Source organism: Glycine max, chromosome 17, assembly GCF_000004515.6.
Source record: "Glycine max cultivar Williams 82 chromosome 17, Glycine_max_v4.0, whole genome shotgun sequence".
Classification (NCBI taxonomy): Eukaryota; Viridiplantae; Streptophyta; class Magnoliopsida; order Fabales; family Fabaceae; genus Glycine; species Glycine max.
Genome location: NC_038253.2, coordinates 11166031 through 11187284, shown reverse-complemented (window position 1 = coordinate 11187284; position 21254 = coordinate 11166031). Strand labels below are relative to the sequence as shown.

At 32.1% G+C, this 21254-nt stretch overlaps 1 protein-coding gene and 1 pseudogene across 2 annotated transcripts; both read left to right on the top strand.

The window, feature by feature from the left end:
- Nucleotides 1-8139: 8139 nt before the first annotated feature.
- LOC102668072 (arogenate dehydratase 2-like) lies at nt 8140-9629 on the top strand (annotated as a pseudogene).
- Nucleotides 9630-16036: 6407 nt separating this feature from the next.
- Nucleotides 16037-20791, top strand: LOC100798971 (monocopper oxidase-like protein SKU5). Of its 2 annotated transcripts, none has more exons than XM_006600764.4 (10): nt 16037-16504; nt 16818-16927; nt 17028-17298; nt 17418-17556; nt 18126-18492; nt 18837-19202; nt 19280-19358; nt 19874-20073; nt 20170-20315; nt 20600-20791. In XM_006600764.4, exons 1-9 carry the CDS (start codon nt 16361-16363, stop codon nt 20270-20272), a joined length of 1779 nt encoding a protein of 592 aa, XP_006600827.1. In that variant the 5' UTR covers nt 16037-16360; the 3' UTR covers nt 20273-20315; nt 20600-20791. The 2 variants fall into 2 exon arrangements, with proteins under 2 accessions (XP_006600827.1, XP_006600828.1); XM_006600765.4 differs by having other exon boundaries at nt 20587-20791.
- Nucleotides 20792-21254: the final 463 nt, after the last annotated feature.

The following is a 21254-nucleotide window of genomic DNA, read 5'->3' as shown; positions in this document are numbered from 1 at the left end:
AAGTCATTGACCACTTCCGGATATTGTCGGATTACGGGACTACTCCCGGTCCAACAACGTCCATAGGAAAGCCTCGTTTGAGTGTAGTATCGCGTATCAACCAATTCAAGACTACTCTTGATTAGCCACCGCACTACGTCCTAAAAGGCTAAGATGGGTTAAAGGTAACTAAAGGTCCTCAACTTCATAGGTCGCTTGGAAATATTAATGCTGAACACGACTACTCATGCCAACATAGTAATATTCCCAAGATCCCTCCATTGAGCGGGGTTATCACATGTGCCACATCCGAAACTCACTCTCGGAAAGACACTATGATTATACCACCATCCTATCTTATGTTTCCCTCAAGTCCGGGTGTAGGACTTATCTCACCACTCACGTAAAAGATAAGCACTTAGGCACGTATTTACAGTTTCAAATAATAATAAAGCATAAAGATGAAGAAAAACAAGATAGGTTTAACCCACTTAGGAGTGTGATCCCCAGTGGAGTCGCCATTTTTCTGTCGCGGTGATTTTTGGATATCAAGCTATTGATTAGCATTGACTCGCATTTTTAAGATCACCACCGATCTTTTATTTTTCCGAAGAAAAGGGAGAAAGCTCGAAAAACCCTATTTTTGAGAGATCAAAGGTCCGGGGGTTGGTTACGCAAAGGGAAGGTACTAGCACCCTAAACGTCTATAGTACTCTATAGGAACCTCTTGCTTATTTTATCTTTATGCTAAATTAATTATTTGTTTGGAAATAAATGCTCAAGTGTGGAAAGATTAAAGAGATAGGTTCGAGGGAAAGGAAAAGAAATGTTTTTGTTATTTTTATTGATTTGGAAAGACAAAGTCTTTTGCCTACATACCCGAATGGGATCAAAATCATGTAGTTCGGGGTAGAAAGTCAAGTGATTGGTTTTGATTGATTTTAAAGTTCGAAAAAAGAAGAGTTTAGGCAAGGTAAGAGGCCGAAAAGGCATAGAAGAAAAAGAAGTGAGTTCGATTGATTTTAAATTAGAAAAAATGTTTTGATTGATTAAAGGTTGATTAAAGATTTGATTAAGAAAGAAAGGATAAAGATTGACCCTTTTTTTGAAATTTCGATTATGGAAAGTTTTTTTGGTTTTTTTGTTTGACTCTCTTTTCTTTTTTTTTTTCTTTTTTTTTTTTTTTTTTTTTTTAGTTATACGGAGATAAGTCTAAACGCGCCGGATCCCTTAAAATGACGTTGGATCAAGTGAGGGCCCTTTTCCTCGGATACGGTTCAAATCACATGATCGTCCACGGCGGAAAACATAAAAATAAATGTGAGTGTCGGTGCAGATTCTCATTTTTATTTTTATTTACATTGGACCTAGATACATTCTAATTGACAATAATAAATAAAAATGTCAAATGCATTAAAATAAATATGCTAGAAGAAATAATAAAATGCATGAAATACAAAACAATAAATACATATGGTGCATAAAATAAATAAAGAAAATAAAATGCAAGACATAAAAATAAATATGATGCTGGAAATAAATAAAAGAAAATAAAAATGCAAGACATAAAATAAACATGATGCTAAAAATAAATAAAATAAAAAAAAAAAAAAAAATGCAAGACATAAAGATAAATATAATGCTGGAAATAAAATAAAAAAAGAAAATAAAAATGCAAGACATAAAATAAACATGATGCTAAAAATAAATAAAAAATGCAAGACATAAAGTAAATATGATGCATAAAATAAAAATAAACAAAATAAAAATGCAAGACAAAAAAAAAAAAATATAATACTGGAAAATAAAATGCAAGACGTAAAATAGATATGGTGCTGGAAAATAAATAAAGAAAATAAAAAATGCAAGGGCATAAAGTAAATATGATGCATAAAATAAAAATAAACAAAATAAAAATGCAAGACAAAAAAAAATATAATACTGGAAAATAAAATGCAAGACGTAAAATAGATATGGTGCTGGAAAATAAATAAAGAAAATAAAAAATGCAAGGGCATAAAGTAAATATGATGCATAAAAAAAAGTAATAAAAAAAAAAAAAAAAAAAAGAGAAGAAAAGGGGGTGCAGAAAGTAAAATACTAGAAGGAACAGAAAAAAGGAAATGGGCTCAAAATAAAAAGTGGGCTTAACAGATCAAATCTGAATCGTCAGATTGATCGAAGCGTCCAGATTTGATCATGGGGAGGCACAGTCTTAGCCATTAGATCTTAATCAAACGTCACAAGAGAAGAAGAACAAAGTAAAAACCAAGAGGTGAGACGCATCTGATCAAAACAGGGGATAACATTGGCCGTTAGATCTAGGATCTAACGGTTCAACCCTGATGGTCCATGGGGACACAGAGATCCGCGTGCACCATAGTATTGGTCATGGCAGCAGTATAAATTCGAAAATAAACCCTAAAATAACATAAATCCAATTTCTTCCTCTCTCTAAAGAAACGCTTCAGAAGCTCTCTTCTCTCTCTAACCACACACCGCCGGAAGCTGTTTACCGGCGCAGTGGCTGGCCGGCCATGGGTGGCGGCGCCGCCGCGTCGGAAAAAGAAACTCCTCCTTTTTTAAAAAAACTACATGTTTTGAATTCCTTTTTTTCCCTAGTTCTCAAATCCACCGTTATTTTTTGAAAACCAATACTGATAAAGCCTAGATCTAGCCTTGAATCTTAGAAAAAAAAAAGTGAACTACCTTTGTTCTTATGTTATCGTTTAAGCTTCAGAGTGGAAACGGTTACAGTTTGGGTTGTGTGGGTGTGGGTGTCGGCTGATGGTGGTGGTTGGTGTAGGCTTTAGGCCGCGTGAGTGAGTGGGTTACTGTGTTCGCGTGGGTTTCTGTTCTAACGTTTCGATTTCTAGGGAAGGAAATGAATAGTATGAGCAAGATGATTTTGGTTTTTTCTTGTGTTGGTGGTTCACGGAGGGGGGAGGGTGGCGCTGAGTGGTGGCTCTGAGTGGTGGCTCGTGGTGGCTCTGAGTGGTGGCTCTAGGCCGATGGTGGTGGTTCGCGGAGGAGGAAAGGGGCTGTTGAGTGGTGGCTCGTGGTGGCTTGGCTGTTGGTATTCTGACTGTTCGTATTCACCTCTGCCCTCTCTCTCTCCCTCTGACATGCACAGTAATTAATGCAGCATTTAAAGGACATAATTAGGGTAAAAAACGAAGAGCCCCTCTGGGCCTGGACCGAGAAAACTGAAAAGAAAAAGGAAAAAGGAAAGGAAAAGGAAAAAGAAAGAAAGAAAAAACAAAAAAAATAAAACAGCAAAATAAAAATAAAATAAAATAAAAATAAAAATAAAAAAAAAATAATAATAATAATAAAAAATAAAAAAACGAAAAGAAGATACTAATAAAGATATTAATAAAAAAACGGAAATAATAAAAAACACTTAATAAAAGGAAAAGAAAAGAAGAAAATAATAACTAAAAAAATAAAAAATAATAATAATAAAAAAAGGTAAATAAATAAATAATAATAAAAAAGGGGCGTCTTCAAAACAAAATTGAGGTATTTTAAAATACCTCCCTGCCGAAATTTCATCTGAAATGATGGAAATTTCCGGCTTAAAAGACAAGAAAAAAGAAATAAAAACGGGTCAAAAATGGGGTATGACAATGCTGTTTTGAGATCATAACATTGTTATTGGGATTGAGTATAAGTGCAAAGTTGAACATGCGTTAATTTGTGAGATGCATGTAAACATGTGATGGTGGATTGTGACGTTGTGATATGTTAAAATTGTTTATTATGAAATTTGGTTGTGAATAAGTGTGTGGTTAACACTTGATATGACAATACTTGTGTTGTGAGATGTGAATTATACAATAACCCGACTGGTGTTTACCTTGAGAAAAATATTTATGCGCAGTGTTAAATAAAAAATGTAGAATTCCTAGATAGGAACCTAAAGTGTTAAATTGGATCGAGTGGCCTCAGAATAATTAAGAATGAGGGGTTGAATTAATTATTCCTAAACCTTTACTAATTAAAAATTACTCTTTTAAGGCTTTTACTTTTGTTGTTAAGAGAATATGGAGTAGAAGAGAAACTTAACAGAAAGTAAAAGCGAAAATTAAATGCACAGCGGAAAGTAAAAGAGTAGGGAAGAATGAAACAAACACACAAGAGTTTTTATACTGGTTTGGCAACAACCCGTGCCTACATCCAGTCCCCAAGCGACCTGCGGTCCTTGAGATTTCTTTCAACCTTGTAAAAATCCATTTACAAGCAAAGATCCACAAGGGATGTACCCTCTCTTGTTCTCTTTGAACCTAGTGGATGTACCCTCCACTAGAACTGATCCACAAGAGATGTACCCTCTCTTGTTCTCAGTCAAACCCAAGTAGATGTACCCTCTACTTGTACCACAAAGGATGTACCCTCCAATGTGTTAAGACAAAGATCTCAGGCTGTTAAACCTTTGATACTTTGTGAATGGGGATACAAAAGAATTCTCAGGCGGTTAGTCCTTTGAACACTTTTGTATTAGGGAAAGGGAAGAATCAAAAGAATTCTCATACTGTGTCGTTTTGAATTCTTTGACAAGAGAGAAGGGAGACACAAAAGAATTCAGGTGGTTAGTCATTTGTTCTTTTGGAAAAGGGAGAAGAGAGACACAAAAAGAATTCAGGTTGTTAGTCCTTAGCGAATTCTTTTTGGCAAAGGGAGAAGGGAATGAAAAAGATGAATAGCACAAGTTTTCAAGGTTTGGAAAAACCAGAAAACTTTGGAAAGCTTTTGGCAAAAGGAAGAAGAACAAGAAGTTCAAAGAGACTCAGAAATCAATGTGGAAAACTTGCTTGTGTAAAGAATGAATTGGAAAAGATTGATTGATAGAATGAATGAACTGAAAATGCAAAACAAAGTCTTGCTTTTATAGACTCTTCATGTCTGGTCAAGAAGGTCATTCAGAAGAGTTATAACTTTTAGAAAAACTTAAAACCCATTTGAAAAAGTCAAGACCTTTTTGAAGAGTTACATCTTTAGATTTTTCAGAAACAAACACTAGTAATCGATTACCAAATAAGTGTAATCGATTACACAAAGCTTTTGAGTGAAACAATGTGACTCTTCACATTTAAATTTGAATTTCAACGTTCAAGGACATTGGTAATCGATTACCAAAACATTGTAATCGATTACAGCCTTTTGAAAATATTTGGAATGTTGTAAATTCAGTTTGAAAACTTCTTCAAACTCATTTTGCTACTGGTAATCGATTACAACAATATGGTAATCGATTACCAGAGAGTAAAAACTCTTTGGTAAAGGTTTTGTCAAAAACTCATGTGCTATTCAAAGTTTTGAAAAACTTTTTAATACTTATCTTGTTTGAGTCTTTTCTTCATTCTTGAATCTTGATCTTGATTCTTGAGATCTTGAATCTTGATTTTTGATTGTAGACTTTCTTCTTGAGTCTTGAATTCTTCTTGATTCTTGAACTCTTGACTTGTTCTTGATTCACTTGAGTTGTTCTTTGATCTTTGAGCTTTTTGTTCATCACCTTTGTCATCATCTTTTGTTGTCATCATTGTTATCATCTTTTGTTGTCATCATTGTTATCATCAAAACACCTTTGAATCATTGTTGATTCATCATGAAGCTTTGCTTCCACATTAGACGTGTTTGAAACACGAGTGTGAGATCGTGGGTATTGTATAATTTATGAACAGTGTCTGTGTGCAAAAATTGTTTTAGGGGTTGGACCTGAATCAGGAAGGTGAGACCCTAACGGATTCTTCGAAGTTTGAGCCTTGGGAGTAAAGACACTCGATTTGAGTGCTCCTTTAAGCCTATATTGATCCCATATTATTGGAGCGCTCTCACAAAACAGAGTGATATTGACTAGTCACCTTATGATTTTACTTAGTGAGAATGACCTAACATACCCATTGTATAGTGTGTCTTGTTATGTATTTCTAAGCATCCCAGGATAATTTTTCACTGACATGATACCACATTGCATATAGGTTTGAGCCTTAGTATAATTGTTGCATAACGCTTGCTAATTGTTTATTATGAAATAGATGAGTGTTATTACGTCTTGACTCGAGTGTGTGATTCATGTGTAACATGATTAGTGATTGAAAAATGAATTTTAAATGATAAAGTGGTGAAGTGACGTGAATTGTATTATGTTGAGCTATGTTATAAAACTTTCATAATTTATTTTGATTACGTCTTTGTTTATTTGTATTTTTTTTAGAAATGTGATAATTCATTCTCTGTGTGCTATTTGTGTTTGGATCATGTGATGATCTCAAACTTTGTGTTCGTGAAAACAAATGACTAGGTTGATGACTTTAAAGAATCTCGTACTAGAGGACGTTGAGACTCAATGCTCTGATAGGATGTGACATTGGGGATGAATTTTTATTTTAATTGCATGATGTTATTTTATTTTATTTTATCTCACTAATTTAACAAAAAAAATTTAAAAATTTTGATATCCTTGTTCTGAGTTAAATATATTTTTAATAAATTTTATTTAATAATATTAAAGTGAATGTGACATTTTTACTCACATAAGCTTCTTTATGTTAATTAAATAAAATTATTTTAATTAATTCTACATTTTTATATGTTTTTTATTTACTTATATATATCTCAGGATAGAGGGTGTCACATAAGAAAAAAAAAACATTGAGTTAGGTTTTTTCTTCTTTTCATCTTTCTTTTCATCATTAATTTATGTTGTATATGCATGAAACAGATGTCTTGCTATTTCAATTCACTTTGTATTTGGTAATTTATACATACTTGTTAACAATAAAAGGTAATGGTAAATAAAGTTCACGATACCTCAATGTTGCACTGCACTTTACATTTGTTTTTAATTATTATTATTGATCGATATTAATTTTTGGTATAAGTATTAATTGCACCCTACGATCTTGTTTCTTCCTCATGTCATGTTTATCTTTTTTGCTTTTCTTCTTTTCTTTGTTTTCCTCTTTCAATATTTTACTGTACCTGTTTTTTTTTTCCATTTTGTGTTTCACTTTAAAAAAAAATTAAAAGCATGAAAAATAATTAATTTTGATCATGCCATTAAACTAGCTACTTTGAATTCTGAACTTGTCTCTCTGTCTCTTCCCTGACACTATAGATTGGGGTGATGTCTCTTAAGGGCGTATCCATCTGGGGTTGTTCCAAAGCTCCTCCTCAATTGGGTGTTGGTGTTGCCAATTCTCTCTGATTGGGAATCTAAGATATGATTTTGAGAAATGCCGCAAATGGGAATGCTGTTGTATAGACACTGATGATAAAGATGAGAATCTTCCTAGTAAGTTACTATATGATATCTCCCTCCCCATCACGTCTTTTATTCCAAATTCTTCTATTTTAACATGTATTATTGTAATATCGTGTAGTTAAGACTTAAGAGTACTTTAAAAAATTTATAATTGAATACGTATCTTAAACATATCGTATCCTAATTTTTAAGAATTGATGTATTGCCATATCCGATGCTCGTATCATATCTATGCACCATAGGATGGCATCAATGGAGAATAGTTACGACTTTTTGAGTGCAGTCATGCACTGTATAGTTCTGGCTTCAGATATTACATTGATATTTGCTTCTTATAGTAAACTAAATTGTTGTTTTAGTCTAATTAGTAATTTAGTACACTTTGAAGTTTGAACCATGCACCCGTGTTAGCATATGTATGTGTATGCATGCAGATAAAATATATATATATATATATTCATAATATAATAGGTGCAATTTATGTTTTTTCAAAGGTGCGTGTGGCTTATCCGGTATGATGCTTGATAGTTTGTTTTCAAATTCATGGCATTGTCGCCTTTGCTAACTAGTCAATTGGCCAATACAGGGACTTCCAGGGGCATATAGTGAGGATGCAGCTTTGAAAGCGTAACCAAAATGTGAGACTGTGCCATATGAAAATTTTGAAGATGCATTTAAGGTTCTATTTCTTGTTTTTTATTATTAATTTTTTCTGTGTATTTGATGCATTAACTTGTAGTAAGTTATAACTACTGCAGTGATAAATTGAAAATTCTGTTACTGGAAGCATCCACCGTAATTATGACTTACTTCTTCGCCATAGGCTGCACATTGTTGGGGAGGTGAAGTTGCGTGTTAACCACTACCTTTTAGGATGGCCTAATGTGAGAATGGAGAAGACGATCGAAGTTGTTGTGAGTCATACACAGTTCTTTTTCTATTTTTTCCATTGTGATAAAGAGTGAATAAATATAATAGAAAGTTAGAAACACACTTTCTATACTTTTCAATATACTTTTTTATTAGTTGAAATTTATTAAAAATAATTAAATTTTATGAACCATATGTTATATTTAATGATTTTCTCATCTGAGTTTTGTAGTTTTCAATTTTAACAGAGAGAGAATATGTTTGAAAGAATATGAGAGTGTATTTCTAACCTTCCCCTAAATATAATGCATTATTTTTTTTTTTTTTCATTTGAACAAGTGGATGGGTATTATGCATGATTCTGCATTAAGATAGCAGCAACTTTACAATAGTATTGGATTACATCAATCATATTTAGTGTTCTTCTATGTAATAATGGCTTGCCTCAACATGTCAACTTTCAAGTCATGCTTACATTGGATATTTCACAAAAAAATATAAAACAAAAACATGTTTGTTGTTGCTGGTGAAGTCAAGATTTAAAGTCTAGGTAATTTATTGCAATTCTCGTAGGATGATGATGTGAATGTTACTCGTTTCTTGGTCCTTGCCAGAGTCTCTATAATTTCAGGAACTGACAGGCCCCATAAGGTATACAAATTTAGTTGTTTATATTTAGGCTTAATTATAAATTTTATTATTAAACTTTTATTATTTTACAAATTTAATTTTGTCGTTCAAGTTTTACTTTTGTGAAAAGTTACTGATAAGTGATAAAATTTATAAAAATAAAATTTAGGTGGTAAAATTTATAATATGAAAAAAATTGAGTGTAAAATTTACAATTAAATCTTATATTTATCCTTTTATGAATTTGGTGATGAGTTCATGTCTTTTCTTTCAGACTAGCTTGTTTTCAGCCTAGGAGAAGGTCCTGGTGTAATGTTCAAAGCCTTGTCAGCTTTTCCTATGCGAGAGATTTGTCAAAGCTGTGTTATTTTAATTGATATTCGACTTCTGAAATTAAAACACACATTCATTACTGTTATTCCTTCATGTAAATTCAGATAGAGAGTCGTCCACTGAAGTAGCATTGTTAAGGGTTGTAGATGATTCAGATGAAGGGAGTGCCATGTAAGTAATTTTGTTCCCTGTTCAAGATTTGTAACAGTAAAATTTATTAGTTGTAAGCCTCACTGTGAAATTTACTGAAATAAGTTGAAAAGAACTTATTTTACTAAGCTTGTCCATTAACTCTTCCTAGCACCCACTAATATAATATAGCTTTATTCTAATAAAAATATTTCCAAGTCTTCGATTAAAATCAGACTGGGTATAGTTTTACTTCACCACTATGATCTTATGATTCTTGTATTTTGTATAGAAATGTATTGCGAAACTATGATTTTAGGCATAAAACTTTTCTGGTGGCAGGTACTTTGACTATCTCTTCTATGTTGATATCTAAGCTTCTATGGCAGAAAGTCGCGCACAAAACTCGAGTGACTAACACCAAACACAGATCACAAGCGATGGGAAAATAACAGTGGAAACAAGTATTTATTGAAGACTAACTTTTGTGAGTGAGTGAAAGCGTGAGAGTGAGAGAATGAGAGCGAGGGAGAACCAGAGCACCAAATATAAGTAAGAGTGAGAGATGATTCAAAATAAACGCGAGAAGAGAAAGAAATTGATAATTTAATTTAACTAACACAAAACTAATGTTAACATGAGATAGTTAACATTGACTTTTCCAAAAATCAATATTAACCAACTCGTGTTATTTACGAATATGTCATCGCATTTTTGTTAATATTAATTTTTAAAAAAATCGATGTTAACATAAAGATGTTACATCCATTCTTTCTATTAGTGATTTCAGGAATTTGCTAGTTTTCTTCGAGTTCTTGGTTGTTATCCAATTATGGATACAAGTATTATAGATGTTGATTGCCTTAACTAGGAGCAACAGTCAATATTGTTTCATTTTACGGATAGTATAAGCAGCTTCCATCAGAGGTCCATCTTCAATTCAAAATTATTTTCATCTCCAAAGGATTTGCAATGCGAACTTAGTCACCCAAGTATATAAATAATGACTTTATTTAGTTATGGGCATGGCATACAAATGAATGACCAAGCCACCCGAAAATTTTCTTCTTCCATTAACTGCTCTACCAAGCCACAATAATATGTCTCCCCTAATTTTTTTTTTATTAAGTTTGTTTATCGTTTATCAAAAGGCATGAGCTTAAAGTGTGGATAAAATGATTTTTCATTTATCTATAGAAAAAGACAGAAATCGAATACACCCTTATTAATATGACAGGTAGGTTTAGTATTTAATGATCAATCTTTGAAGATTGGTTCATTGTCCTTGAATGTTGCCAATTGCGCGACTAGAATAGTTTTTATAATTCCCAACCACCCACTTTACAGTCTGTTGTCCCATGTCAATACGCTTTCAATAGCATTACAATCACATGAGTGAGCGTGGGAGGTGGCTTCAATTGCTAGTGTTTCAAGCAAGACCGAAATATAGTACAATTGAAAACTTGTACGCAATGGCAATCTTAATTTATGTTTGAATCAAAACTTATACAATTTCATTTCATTTTATTTTTCCTCGGTGGAGGTAGGAACTAGGAGGAGCCTAATAATTTGTTTCAAAATCTCGCAATCATTTTACCTTTTTGGCCCGATTAATTCATTAAAAGGTGGAACATGGATTGGAATTGGATAGAGAACATGGAATTATTCAAATCCATTGAATAATTTTTAATATCCTTGGCTCTCGACACAATGAAGGGAAATTATTTCATTATCTAACCCAGTTATTAAGGACTGTGTGTTTGTATGTTTAGACTTTAGACCCATTACTTACTTGGATAGGAAAAGCATCGACATAATTATGTCCACATGCTATCTACCACTGCAGCGTTAATTACTAACTCAGGCTCCCACGATAGAAACTGTTATTTGTTTATGAATAATTCAAAATTTATCGATAAAATCTTTTTACTTAGTAGTAGTACTAGTACTATTAGATCGTGTAAAAAAACAGTACTGTTAGATAAAGAAAGAATTGAATACTTTTAAAGTTTCTAGGACATATATTTATTTTTTTGATACAATATTTCCTTCTCTGTAAAAAAATACAATATTTCCTTCATAAAGTATTAAAAAAATCTATAGGATGATGTAAAGTTATTGTTTATTTATTTACTTTAACTTTATAAACACATTTTTAAGGCTTATTATACTTTTAGTGTCTCAATTATAATTAATGTATAATTTTAATTTTCAATATTTTCAATTAAATTTAACTCTTAATTATTTTCTTTCTTTAATTGTTACATTTAATTTTTTTATCAATTTTTATTTACTAAAAATTCTTAAATTTTCCTTTTTAATAATCATGAATTAAAGCAGACAAAGCATTTTAAACCTTTTCCCTTTCAAAATCAACTAATCGAAATATTATATTTTATCCAAAAATTAAAATTTTCAAAATTTGCCTCTTCATAACCTAATTTGAACCTTTTTTCAATTTTCACCAATTTTTTAATTCCTAAATATTTTAATTAATGTTTTATCATTTAAGTAAAAACAAAGAATTTAAAGATTCTTTAAAAGGAAAGTTGATAGAAAATTTTAATATAATAATTAAAAAACTAATTAATTAAAAATATTTCGTATAAAAATTACTCCCACAGCGTGGGCATCTAATGATAATGAAATAAAATAGTACACTGACCATAATAATAAAAAATACAATAAATGCTTTTTTTAAAAGTTTTATTTATCCCACAGCGTGTGCATCTGATGATATATTATGCAAGCATACAGCTGGTTTTTATTTAATTAAAATGACACACACAGAATCTTTTGTCAGTCTTACAATCCACCTTTTATAAATTCAGGCCATGTTTCTTGAATTCTTGAATCTCTCAGCTTTCTTCTCAAATTGTTTTTGCTAATTGTACCTGATAAGTGATAACAGTACACAAGTGTCAAAGTTAGTTGAAATGTCACCTTTATCAGTAAATTATATCAAAATGCGTTTTTTTTTATATATAGAATCAAATGACTAAATTATAGTACACATGGGTGAGGTTACTATTCTTTATAACTCATTGTTTGTTTTGCACAAGTAATTGAAGATTTTGAGCTGCTTCGCATTTTTGCGGTGTCAAGAATGTTTAACTCTGTCAGATGCTACTAGAAAAAAGAAAGGACCATGTCAGGATATAATCATGGTGTTAGTTGGGAGAGGGTCCTAGCTAGTTCCACCAAAGGTTTATGCTTTTTTTCTCATTTTGGCTCACAAGTATTTATTTCCTTTTCTAAATCTCTCTTGAATCACCACACGTTTTCCAATTTTAATGCTTACCTATTTCACATTCAAAAGATAGAAATTGAATCTTATTTATCACCGCCCAAATATACAAAATGACAGTGTTTATCTTTCATTGTGCAAGGAATACATTAAAGGACAGTTTCATTATGCCAGCTTAATTTTTTTTTTCTTGAACACGATCATTATGCCAGCTTTATTATTACTTCCTTCGTGACCAAATTTGCCATCAAGACTGATTAGTTTTTGTTTTTTTTGGTCCAGACCGATAAGTTATAATAAAAGTAAATTACAATGTCAGATGAATTTTATTTAGGAACTTAATACTAAAATCCTAATTTAAAAACCAACATGTTATTAATTAGCATGATATTCAACATATATTCTTTTTAATGAGGTTTTATATTTAAGTATTGTAGAAAAATAAATATAATTAGGTTTAATTATAATTTTATCATTTAATTTTCATTATTTTGTAAATTTTATCATGAAAGTTATTCTTTTCTTTAAATTTTATCACTTAAATTTTAAATTTTTGTATATTTTACTATTATTGATGTGTCACAAAGAAAAGTTAAGACAAAAAATGATGTGGTTTAGTCAATAACCTAATGGTAAAATGAGAAAAAAAAACTTATTAGTAAAATGATGAATGCTGAATAATAAAATTTTTAAAATAAAATCTACAAAATATTAAAAGTTTAATGGTAAAATTTATAAAAAAAGAAATTGAATGATAAAATTCAACAAATAATAAAAGTTGAATGATAAATTTATGAAATTATGAAAATTGAATTGTGAAATTTAGAATTAAGCCATGTAATTAATAAAAAAAACTCTATTAAAAATAATTAGTCAGAATTTTCAAACAAAAATTAATTGATATTTTCAAAATTCATACTAATGGTATAGTAAAAAAGAGAGAATTTGAATTAATTATTATGTAGAATTTAGTTTGATAACTCTAGCATGAGTGAAAGACAGAGCAAGGAAATTATTACCTCTGTTACTCAGCTGGCAAACCGTTTTCTGTTTTAACTAATTAACTGGCACAGAAGGGGTATAATGTGTCAAAATCAAAGTCTGTCCTTAATCAGAATAAAAAAAAAGATGAGAGGAATTGAGGCTGTAATTGAACACTTTACTTGGCTGGACTCACGTGGTTGTCATCAGGAACGGTTGAGATAAGTCAAAACGATCAGACGGTAATTACGCGGAGTACAGCCTTCGCACCATGCGGCCTGGGCTAGTGGGCCCCACTTGTAGAATGGCTCCCGGCTGGCAAGCATGTGGCGCTTTTTGCAGAGATCCGACCGTTGTAACGCAAATTACGCCGTTGCCACTATCAAACCAAAAGGGAAAAGGACCCATCCATCAAACACCAAATTTTATTAATTAACTAATGATCCAATAAAACAAAATGCCAATGCATACATATGTTGTACCCTAACAGAACGCAAGAAAGAATGCTACGGTGCCAACAACGGCTATATGGACTATTTTATTGTTTAAAAATTATGTAAAAAAAAAACCTACAAATCCGATTACAAAGATGTTAAAAAGATATTATAAATTTAAATAATACTTTAGTATACAGTATACTACTAAGTTATAGGGAACTTTATTATTACTTTTTAGAAATATATATTTTTTATATCATATTGATAAGTATTATACATGTGTTATTTATATACTGAAATTATGTGATAATTATTTAATTTTTTTTCTCTTGTATTGTTTCTTTTGTATTAAAACAATAAGAATTTAATTTTTTTTAAGTTTTTGTCCAGAAAATGATAAAGTTAATGATTTTATAATAATTTTGATTATATTTTTTTATAGAAATATACCCAAGGTATGAAAGAAGATTGAAGAATTGAAGTGTCTCGCTTAGCGCGACAATCCTCACTTAACACACGGCTTAACACACATACATCTAGAAGCTTAATGCATGATCACTTATGTCAATAGGACTTTGCAATGTGTGCATATGCAGGCTTAACGCATAGTGACAGTTCTAATTGGTTATCAAGTGAAAAGATATTTGCAAAAAAATGGATTTTATATATAAAATCAACATCCATTTAGTGAGAAACAAGAAGGAAAGCAAAGCAAAAAAGCCAGTGCAAGGGAATCCATTTTCGGATTTCTCTTCCATTTTCTTCTATTTCATCCCACCTTTTATATTTGTAAGTCTCTCATGACAATGAGATGCTAAAACCATCGATTGTTGGGAGCTCTACAATCCAAACTCTCTTTGATATAATGATTCTAAATTATCTATTCATATGATGTTGATATTATTGTTCTTTCCTGTGCTCATTCACATGTATATGGTCTAATCATCTATTTTCATGAATTGTTTTAGGATTTAAGCATCAGAAAATGTTTACATGCTAAGAAGTTGAGAAAAACATCTAGGTAATCTATATCTAGGGATAGAATAGTATTATTTAACCTACTTATCCATCTTTGTAATGCAAATTATTTAATATAACTCTTCAGGGATTAGGAGTGATATTAGATGATTTAGACTCTCTCACTTAATGGATCATGGTTAGAGTATATTAAAAGATGTGGATAATAATCATATTCATGTTAAAAAGAGAAAAATCTATTACGATTACATAAAAAATAGTTCTGATACACGGAATCCCCAATACATTCTTTAACTCATCACAACACCATCTCACAATTTCTAAGCGTTTGTTTTCTGAATCTTTCATGTTCCTTGCTTTATAGTTAATTCACATTAGTCTATACATATCGTTAATCATTGAACAAAATTCAATTTGAGTTACAAATTGATTAAATATTTTATATATATATGACTTTGAGTACAACGAAATCTCTATGAGATTGATACTTGACTCTTAGTGTTTTAATACTACTTATACAACTTGATATGGTTACCAAATAATCAACATATACCATCTTAATAATATAATTTTTTTATGTACATATTAGATCTTTGAAAATTCATTAAAATCGAAGAAATTTTATTTAATATGTGAAAATTGTAATTATTTTCAAAAATCACATCTAAAATGTGAAAAATTGTGTACAAAACAAAATGAAAGTTATTTTTTCAAGTAGATGTGATTTTTCACATTTGTGATAAGTTTCGAAATACACTACATGAAATAATAGCAAAAATACTGCTTTGACAAACACATATTGGAATTGCCTACAACAAAAACACAAACATGCACTTTATGCGTATTCCAATTAGTTTCATTGTTAATTTAATATATATATATATATATTAAAATAATTTATATTATCATTTAATCATAAATTATTGTTTAAATTATTTTAAGATAATTATTTTAAAAGTTAATATATTTATTATATATAATAAATTGTGATTGAATGATTGTGTAAAATATTTTATATTATTAGTGGATAATCTTTTTTTATATATATATTTATGTCCCAAAATTATATTTGAAATTAATTGTAACCATGCAATTTGCAGCCGCGCTTTAAGCCCATGACATGACATGGCTACGTTAATTGTAACCTTAAGAAAGGAAGAAATTGTGTTATTATTTTACTTATTTCAAGAGAGACAATAGTGAAGTAGCCAACAAACAAATGCGAAGGTGTGAACTGGCTACTGGCTGTCATCCCTTCTTTCATCTTCTTCCACTGTCTGTCTACACTACGGACAGAGCTTTTTTCACACCACAGCTAAAATTGCTGCAATAGAGCCCTTCTTCTCCCTTCTTCTTCTCTACCCACACCCAAACCCAAACCAAGTTCTTTCTTTCTAATTCCCTTGATAATGTAAAATCACAGAAAAACAAAAAAAGCTACTCAAAACTTGGCTCCAATTAGCCTTTCTTTTTTTGTTTTGAGGAAAAACAGAAAAGTTCCACACAATGTCTTCTTTTAGAGCTCTCTTCTTCTTCTTTCTCATCAACGTCTCCTTGCTCCTCACACTCTCTTCTGCGGCGGATCCATTCGTTTCATACGAATTTGAAGTCTCTTACATCACTGCATCCCCTCTTGGAGTTCCTCAGCAGGTTCCTCTCTTTCTCTCTCTCCATCTTGGTGTATGTTCATGTAAAATCTCAAGCTTTACTTGCAGATCTGCATCATGGGACACTATTAGATACCAGTGTGATACCTTTTTTCAACACTTGAAACTTGTGAAAGGGTTGTTATGTGATTGTGGATGCCATTATGAGGTGTTTTGTTTTTTTGACTAAGTAAGAGTTTGGTAGGTGGGCAGGAAGAAAAGAGCTACACTACTACTACTACAGGGTTGTGCTTTTTCTTTTTTTTTTTTTAGGTTATGGCCTTCATGTCTTGTCTCTGCATTGTTTTTTGTTGCAGGTCATTGCTATCAACAACAAGTTCCCAGGTCCTATTATCAATGTTACTACAAACAACAACGTTGCTGTCAATGTTCGGAACAAGTTGGATGAGAGCCTCCTCATTCATTGGTAGTGTGCTTGCTTCTTCAGTTTCAAAACACCTCAATTTTAAACTTAGATTTGCTTTCACTGAGCTGAAAAAAGTTATGGAAATTTTCATGTGAGACAGGTCTGGGATTCAGCAAAGGAGGAGTTCGTGGCAAGATGGTGTTCTTGGCACAAACTGTCCTATTCCTGCAAAGTGGAACTGGACTTACCAGTTTCAGGTGAAGGATCAAATTGGAAGCTTTTTCTACTTCCCTTCCCTTCATCTTCAGAGAGCTGCTGGTGGATTTGGGGGTTTCATTATAAACAACAGAGCCATCATTCCTATTCCTTTTGATACCCCACATGGGGACATTGTTGTTTTTATTGGAGATTGGTACACCCGCAATCATACGGTTAGTGTCATACTTTAATTTATGGATAGTCCTGTTTTCTGCTGAGTGTCAATTCAATTCATTGTACTGTATATAACATGGTTCTAACTGTTTGTTGCTGGTTCTGCTCTGGAATGTAGGATTTGAGGAAGGCCCTTGATGATGGAAAAGATCTTGGCATGCCGGATGGTGTTCTCATCAACGGGAAAGGCCCTTACCGATATAACAACACACTTGTTCCTGATGGCATTGATTATGAAACCATTGAAGTTCATCCTGGTAGGTTCTTGGAAGAAATTTAATTCCTATGGGACAAAGTGAGAAACTTGAATTTGTTGTATAATAATTTATCTGATGTTATGCTTCTTTAGGCATAGAAACATGTAATCCTTGACCAATAGGCTTGTCTGAATTGTGAGAAAAACAATAATGCACTATACAAGCAAAACCTTTCTTGTATAGTGCATTATTCTATGCATCTTTGGATAAACTTTTCCATAACTACTTATATAGGAGAAGGTAAAATGAATTGAGTTTTTTTTTTTTTTTTTCCATACACTTAACTTTTATAGAAACTTTTCATCCAACTTTTCTAAAAGATGAAATGTATAAGTTGGTTTTAGCTTATGGTAGAAGCTCAGTTCATTTACCTTCTTATTTTTTATTATCTAATAAGTGTTTATGGAAAAGTTTATTCAACACGACATTGATTATTATCTGATGTGTAGAGTGCAAGGTAGAAAGAAAAGCTTCTTGTGGTTCTCACAATATTCATTATACTTTGTTTCCTTGGATGACATTTTTTACCTGTTAAATTATTTTAATGGTTATCACATGATGTTCAACAGGAAAAACTTACCGACTTCGTGTACATAATGTTGGAGTATCAACAAGTCTGAATTTCAGGATCCAGAGTCATAACTTACTTCTAGCAGAGACAGAGGGGTCTTACACAGTGCAACAGAACTACACTAGCTTAGATATTCATGTTGGACAATCTTATTCTTTTCTGTTAAGCACGGATCAAAATGCAAGTACAGATTACTACATTGTAGCAAGTGCCAGGTTTGTGAATGAATCACGTTGGCAAAGAGTTACTGGAGTTGCTATCTTGCGCTATACAAATTCCAAGGGGAAGGCACGTGGTCCTCTCCCACCTGCTCCTGATGATCAATTTGACAAAACTTACTCAATGAACCAAGCAAGATCCATCAGGTCCGAGCTGCAACTTTTAGCATTTTCTGTTATTTATTCACACTTCAATTTTCAATCTTCAGGAATACTGTCAAATCAAGCAACTATTCTTGGTATTGAGTTTCTGTATTGTTTTGAGAGGTTGATATTGTGTTAGTCAAATTGTCAAACTAAACCAACATTTTTGTGTCATTCAGCTAAGGACTGTATGTATGCCACTGTGTCTCAACTGCATGGACACATTAAATGTGTTGCAAATATCAGACTAATATATTATTGAATAATAATTCCAGATTTGATTCTCAAATTTGAGAATTCAAAAAATATCATTACTCACTCCTCCATTTCTGTGGTTAAATGTGTAGATGGAATGTATCAGCAAGTGGTGCTCGTCCTAACCCACAAGGGTCTTTCAGATATGGTTCCATCAATGTGACTGATATTTATGTATTGAAAAATAAGCCACTGGAGAAAATCAATGGGAAGCGGCGAGCAACACTCAGTGGAAACTCTTTTGTCAATCCTTCTACTCCAATCAGGCTTGCTGACCAGTACAAATTAAAGGGAGTATACAAGCTTGATTTCCCTACCAAGCCTCTTACAGGATCACCTCGCACAGAAACATCAGTCATTAATGGAACTTATAGGGGATTTATGGAAATTATACTGCAGAACAATGATACTAAGATGCATACCTATCACATGAGTGGATATGCATTTTTTGTTGTCGGGTACTGGCTAACTCCTCTTTTATGTGCCATTCCATGTTTCTGGAACCAATAACACAACTTGATTTTGTTGGCTGCAGGATGGATTTTGGTGATTGGTCTGAGAATAGCAGGGGTACATATAACAAGTGGGATGGAATAGCTCGCACTACAGCACAGGTATATATATATTTATCTTAGATATGCTATATGTTCACATCACAGGTCAATTATTTTATGTTAATAATTTTTTCACCTTCTCACTCATGTTCTTGATGAAGTCTTTGTTTAAGGCATTTAAAAAGTTGAAACTTTTTGCTGCAACTCTAAACCCAATAAACTCCTGCTTATCATGTTGCTGACTGGCATACTAGTTTAGTCATAACCTAGGATAAAAATGCTGAAGTGAACTATGCTATAAATGGATAGTTTGTGTTCTTTACCATTAAAATTTCAGAGTTGTAGACTCTTTCATTGCTTCTATAATCAGTTCCACTTCCAACGCTTGTATTTCACATACTCGTGCCTCGATGGTCAAAATATCTATGGAGCTGAGCTTATGTCAATAAATCACATGAACTAATAACTAACTGTTTTCAGATATCTTTGATGAAACTTTATATCACAGCTGCTGTATCATTATTCCTAAAAGTTATAATCTCACATCTGTTTGTTTCCATTTGCCTCTCATTTAGGTCTATCCCGGAGCATGGACAGCAATTTTGGTTTCCCTTGACAACGTAGGAGTTTGGAATCTCAGAACAGAAAACCTTGATTCATGGTATCTTGGTCAAGAAACATATGTCAGGGTTGTCAACCCAGAGGTCAATAACAAGACTGAGTTGCCCATTCCAGACAATGCCCTTTTCTGTGGTGCCCTTAGCAAATTGCAGAAGTACAAATCCTTCTCTCCTAACTAAACCACCATTAACTTGAAAATTGTATATGTGGTTCTAAATTTTGAGGTCAATTGTGTTTTCTTTTCTTTCAGGCCTCAAAAGGTTTCTTCAGATGCACCATCAATCAGTCGGAACAAACTGAAGCTGTTCTTCACTTGGCTCATTGTATTCGCCTGGATCCACATTTTCCAGTAAAAAAGAGCACATTTTGGGTCATCCACTCTTTAGTTGCTTCAAGGTGAACTCTTGTGGCTTGTTGGTGAGGTTTTGTGGTTTTGTAAGTCTTGTTTATAGTATTATTGATCTTTTGCAGTGATTTTGACTTGTATTCTTCTTCCTATTAGGTTATGCTTGTGGTTCCATGTTTAATTTATTGGGACTTGTGATTCTTTTAATGCCTATAATTGATGTAGTAATCACAATTTAATCATACTCTCGATACATGTAACTTTACCTGCCACGACTACCTTCCTCCTGCCATCTTTATATTTGTTGTGTAATATTTGTAGCCTATCATGCAAGGTCAAAGATGCGTGGACCCAGCTGAAGATGCTTGATGCTTCTCTCGATGTTTAACAGATATGATTTAGCTAGCATATCTTTAAGAAAACAAATGTAAAAAAGGAAAATAACAAATTGACATGATGACATGGCCAAACAGAACATTTTTTCACATGCAAGTTTGCATGAACAAATTTAACTGGATTTGCCTTATTTGAGCTATTGGTTGATGCTCTACCTTAGCTTTGAAAATTTTGCTCCTGCACTTTATATTCTTCATTTTTGTTATGACTAATTTTTGTCCTTGAGGGACCGTTACCACTTGTTTTATTGCCCTCAGGTTGAAAGTGACACTGCATAATTTTTCAATCACAATTTCAGCTCTCATCAGAAATTTTCAGAGATAAAGTTTAATTCAGCTTGCCATGCATGTACAAATTGTAAATATGTGTACGACACTTGCGGATCTTGTCGGCAGTACAGTGTCACAACTACTTCCTCTCTGTTTCAGCATTCCTTTTAACATAAGTGAAAAAGATTATACACTATAAAAAATTTTATATCCTGAGCGAATTAGAACTCATCATACATAATAAAATTATTAATTTTTATGATAATTATTTTAAATATCATACCAATGATGATGTATAATTAGATGACAATTTTTATAATAATT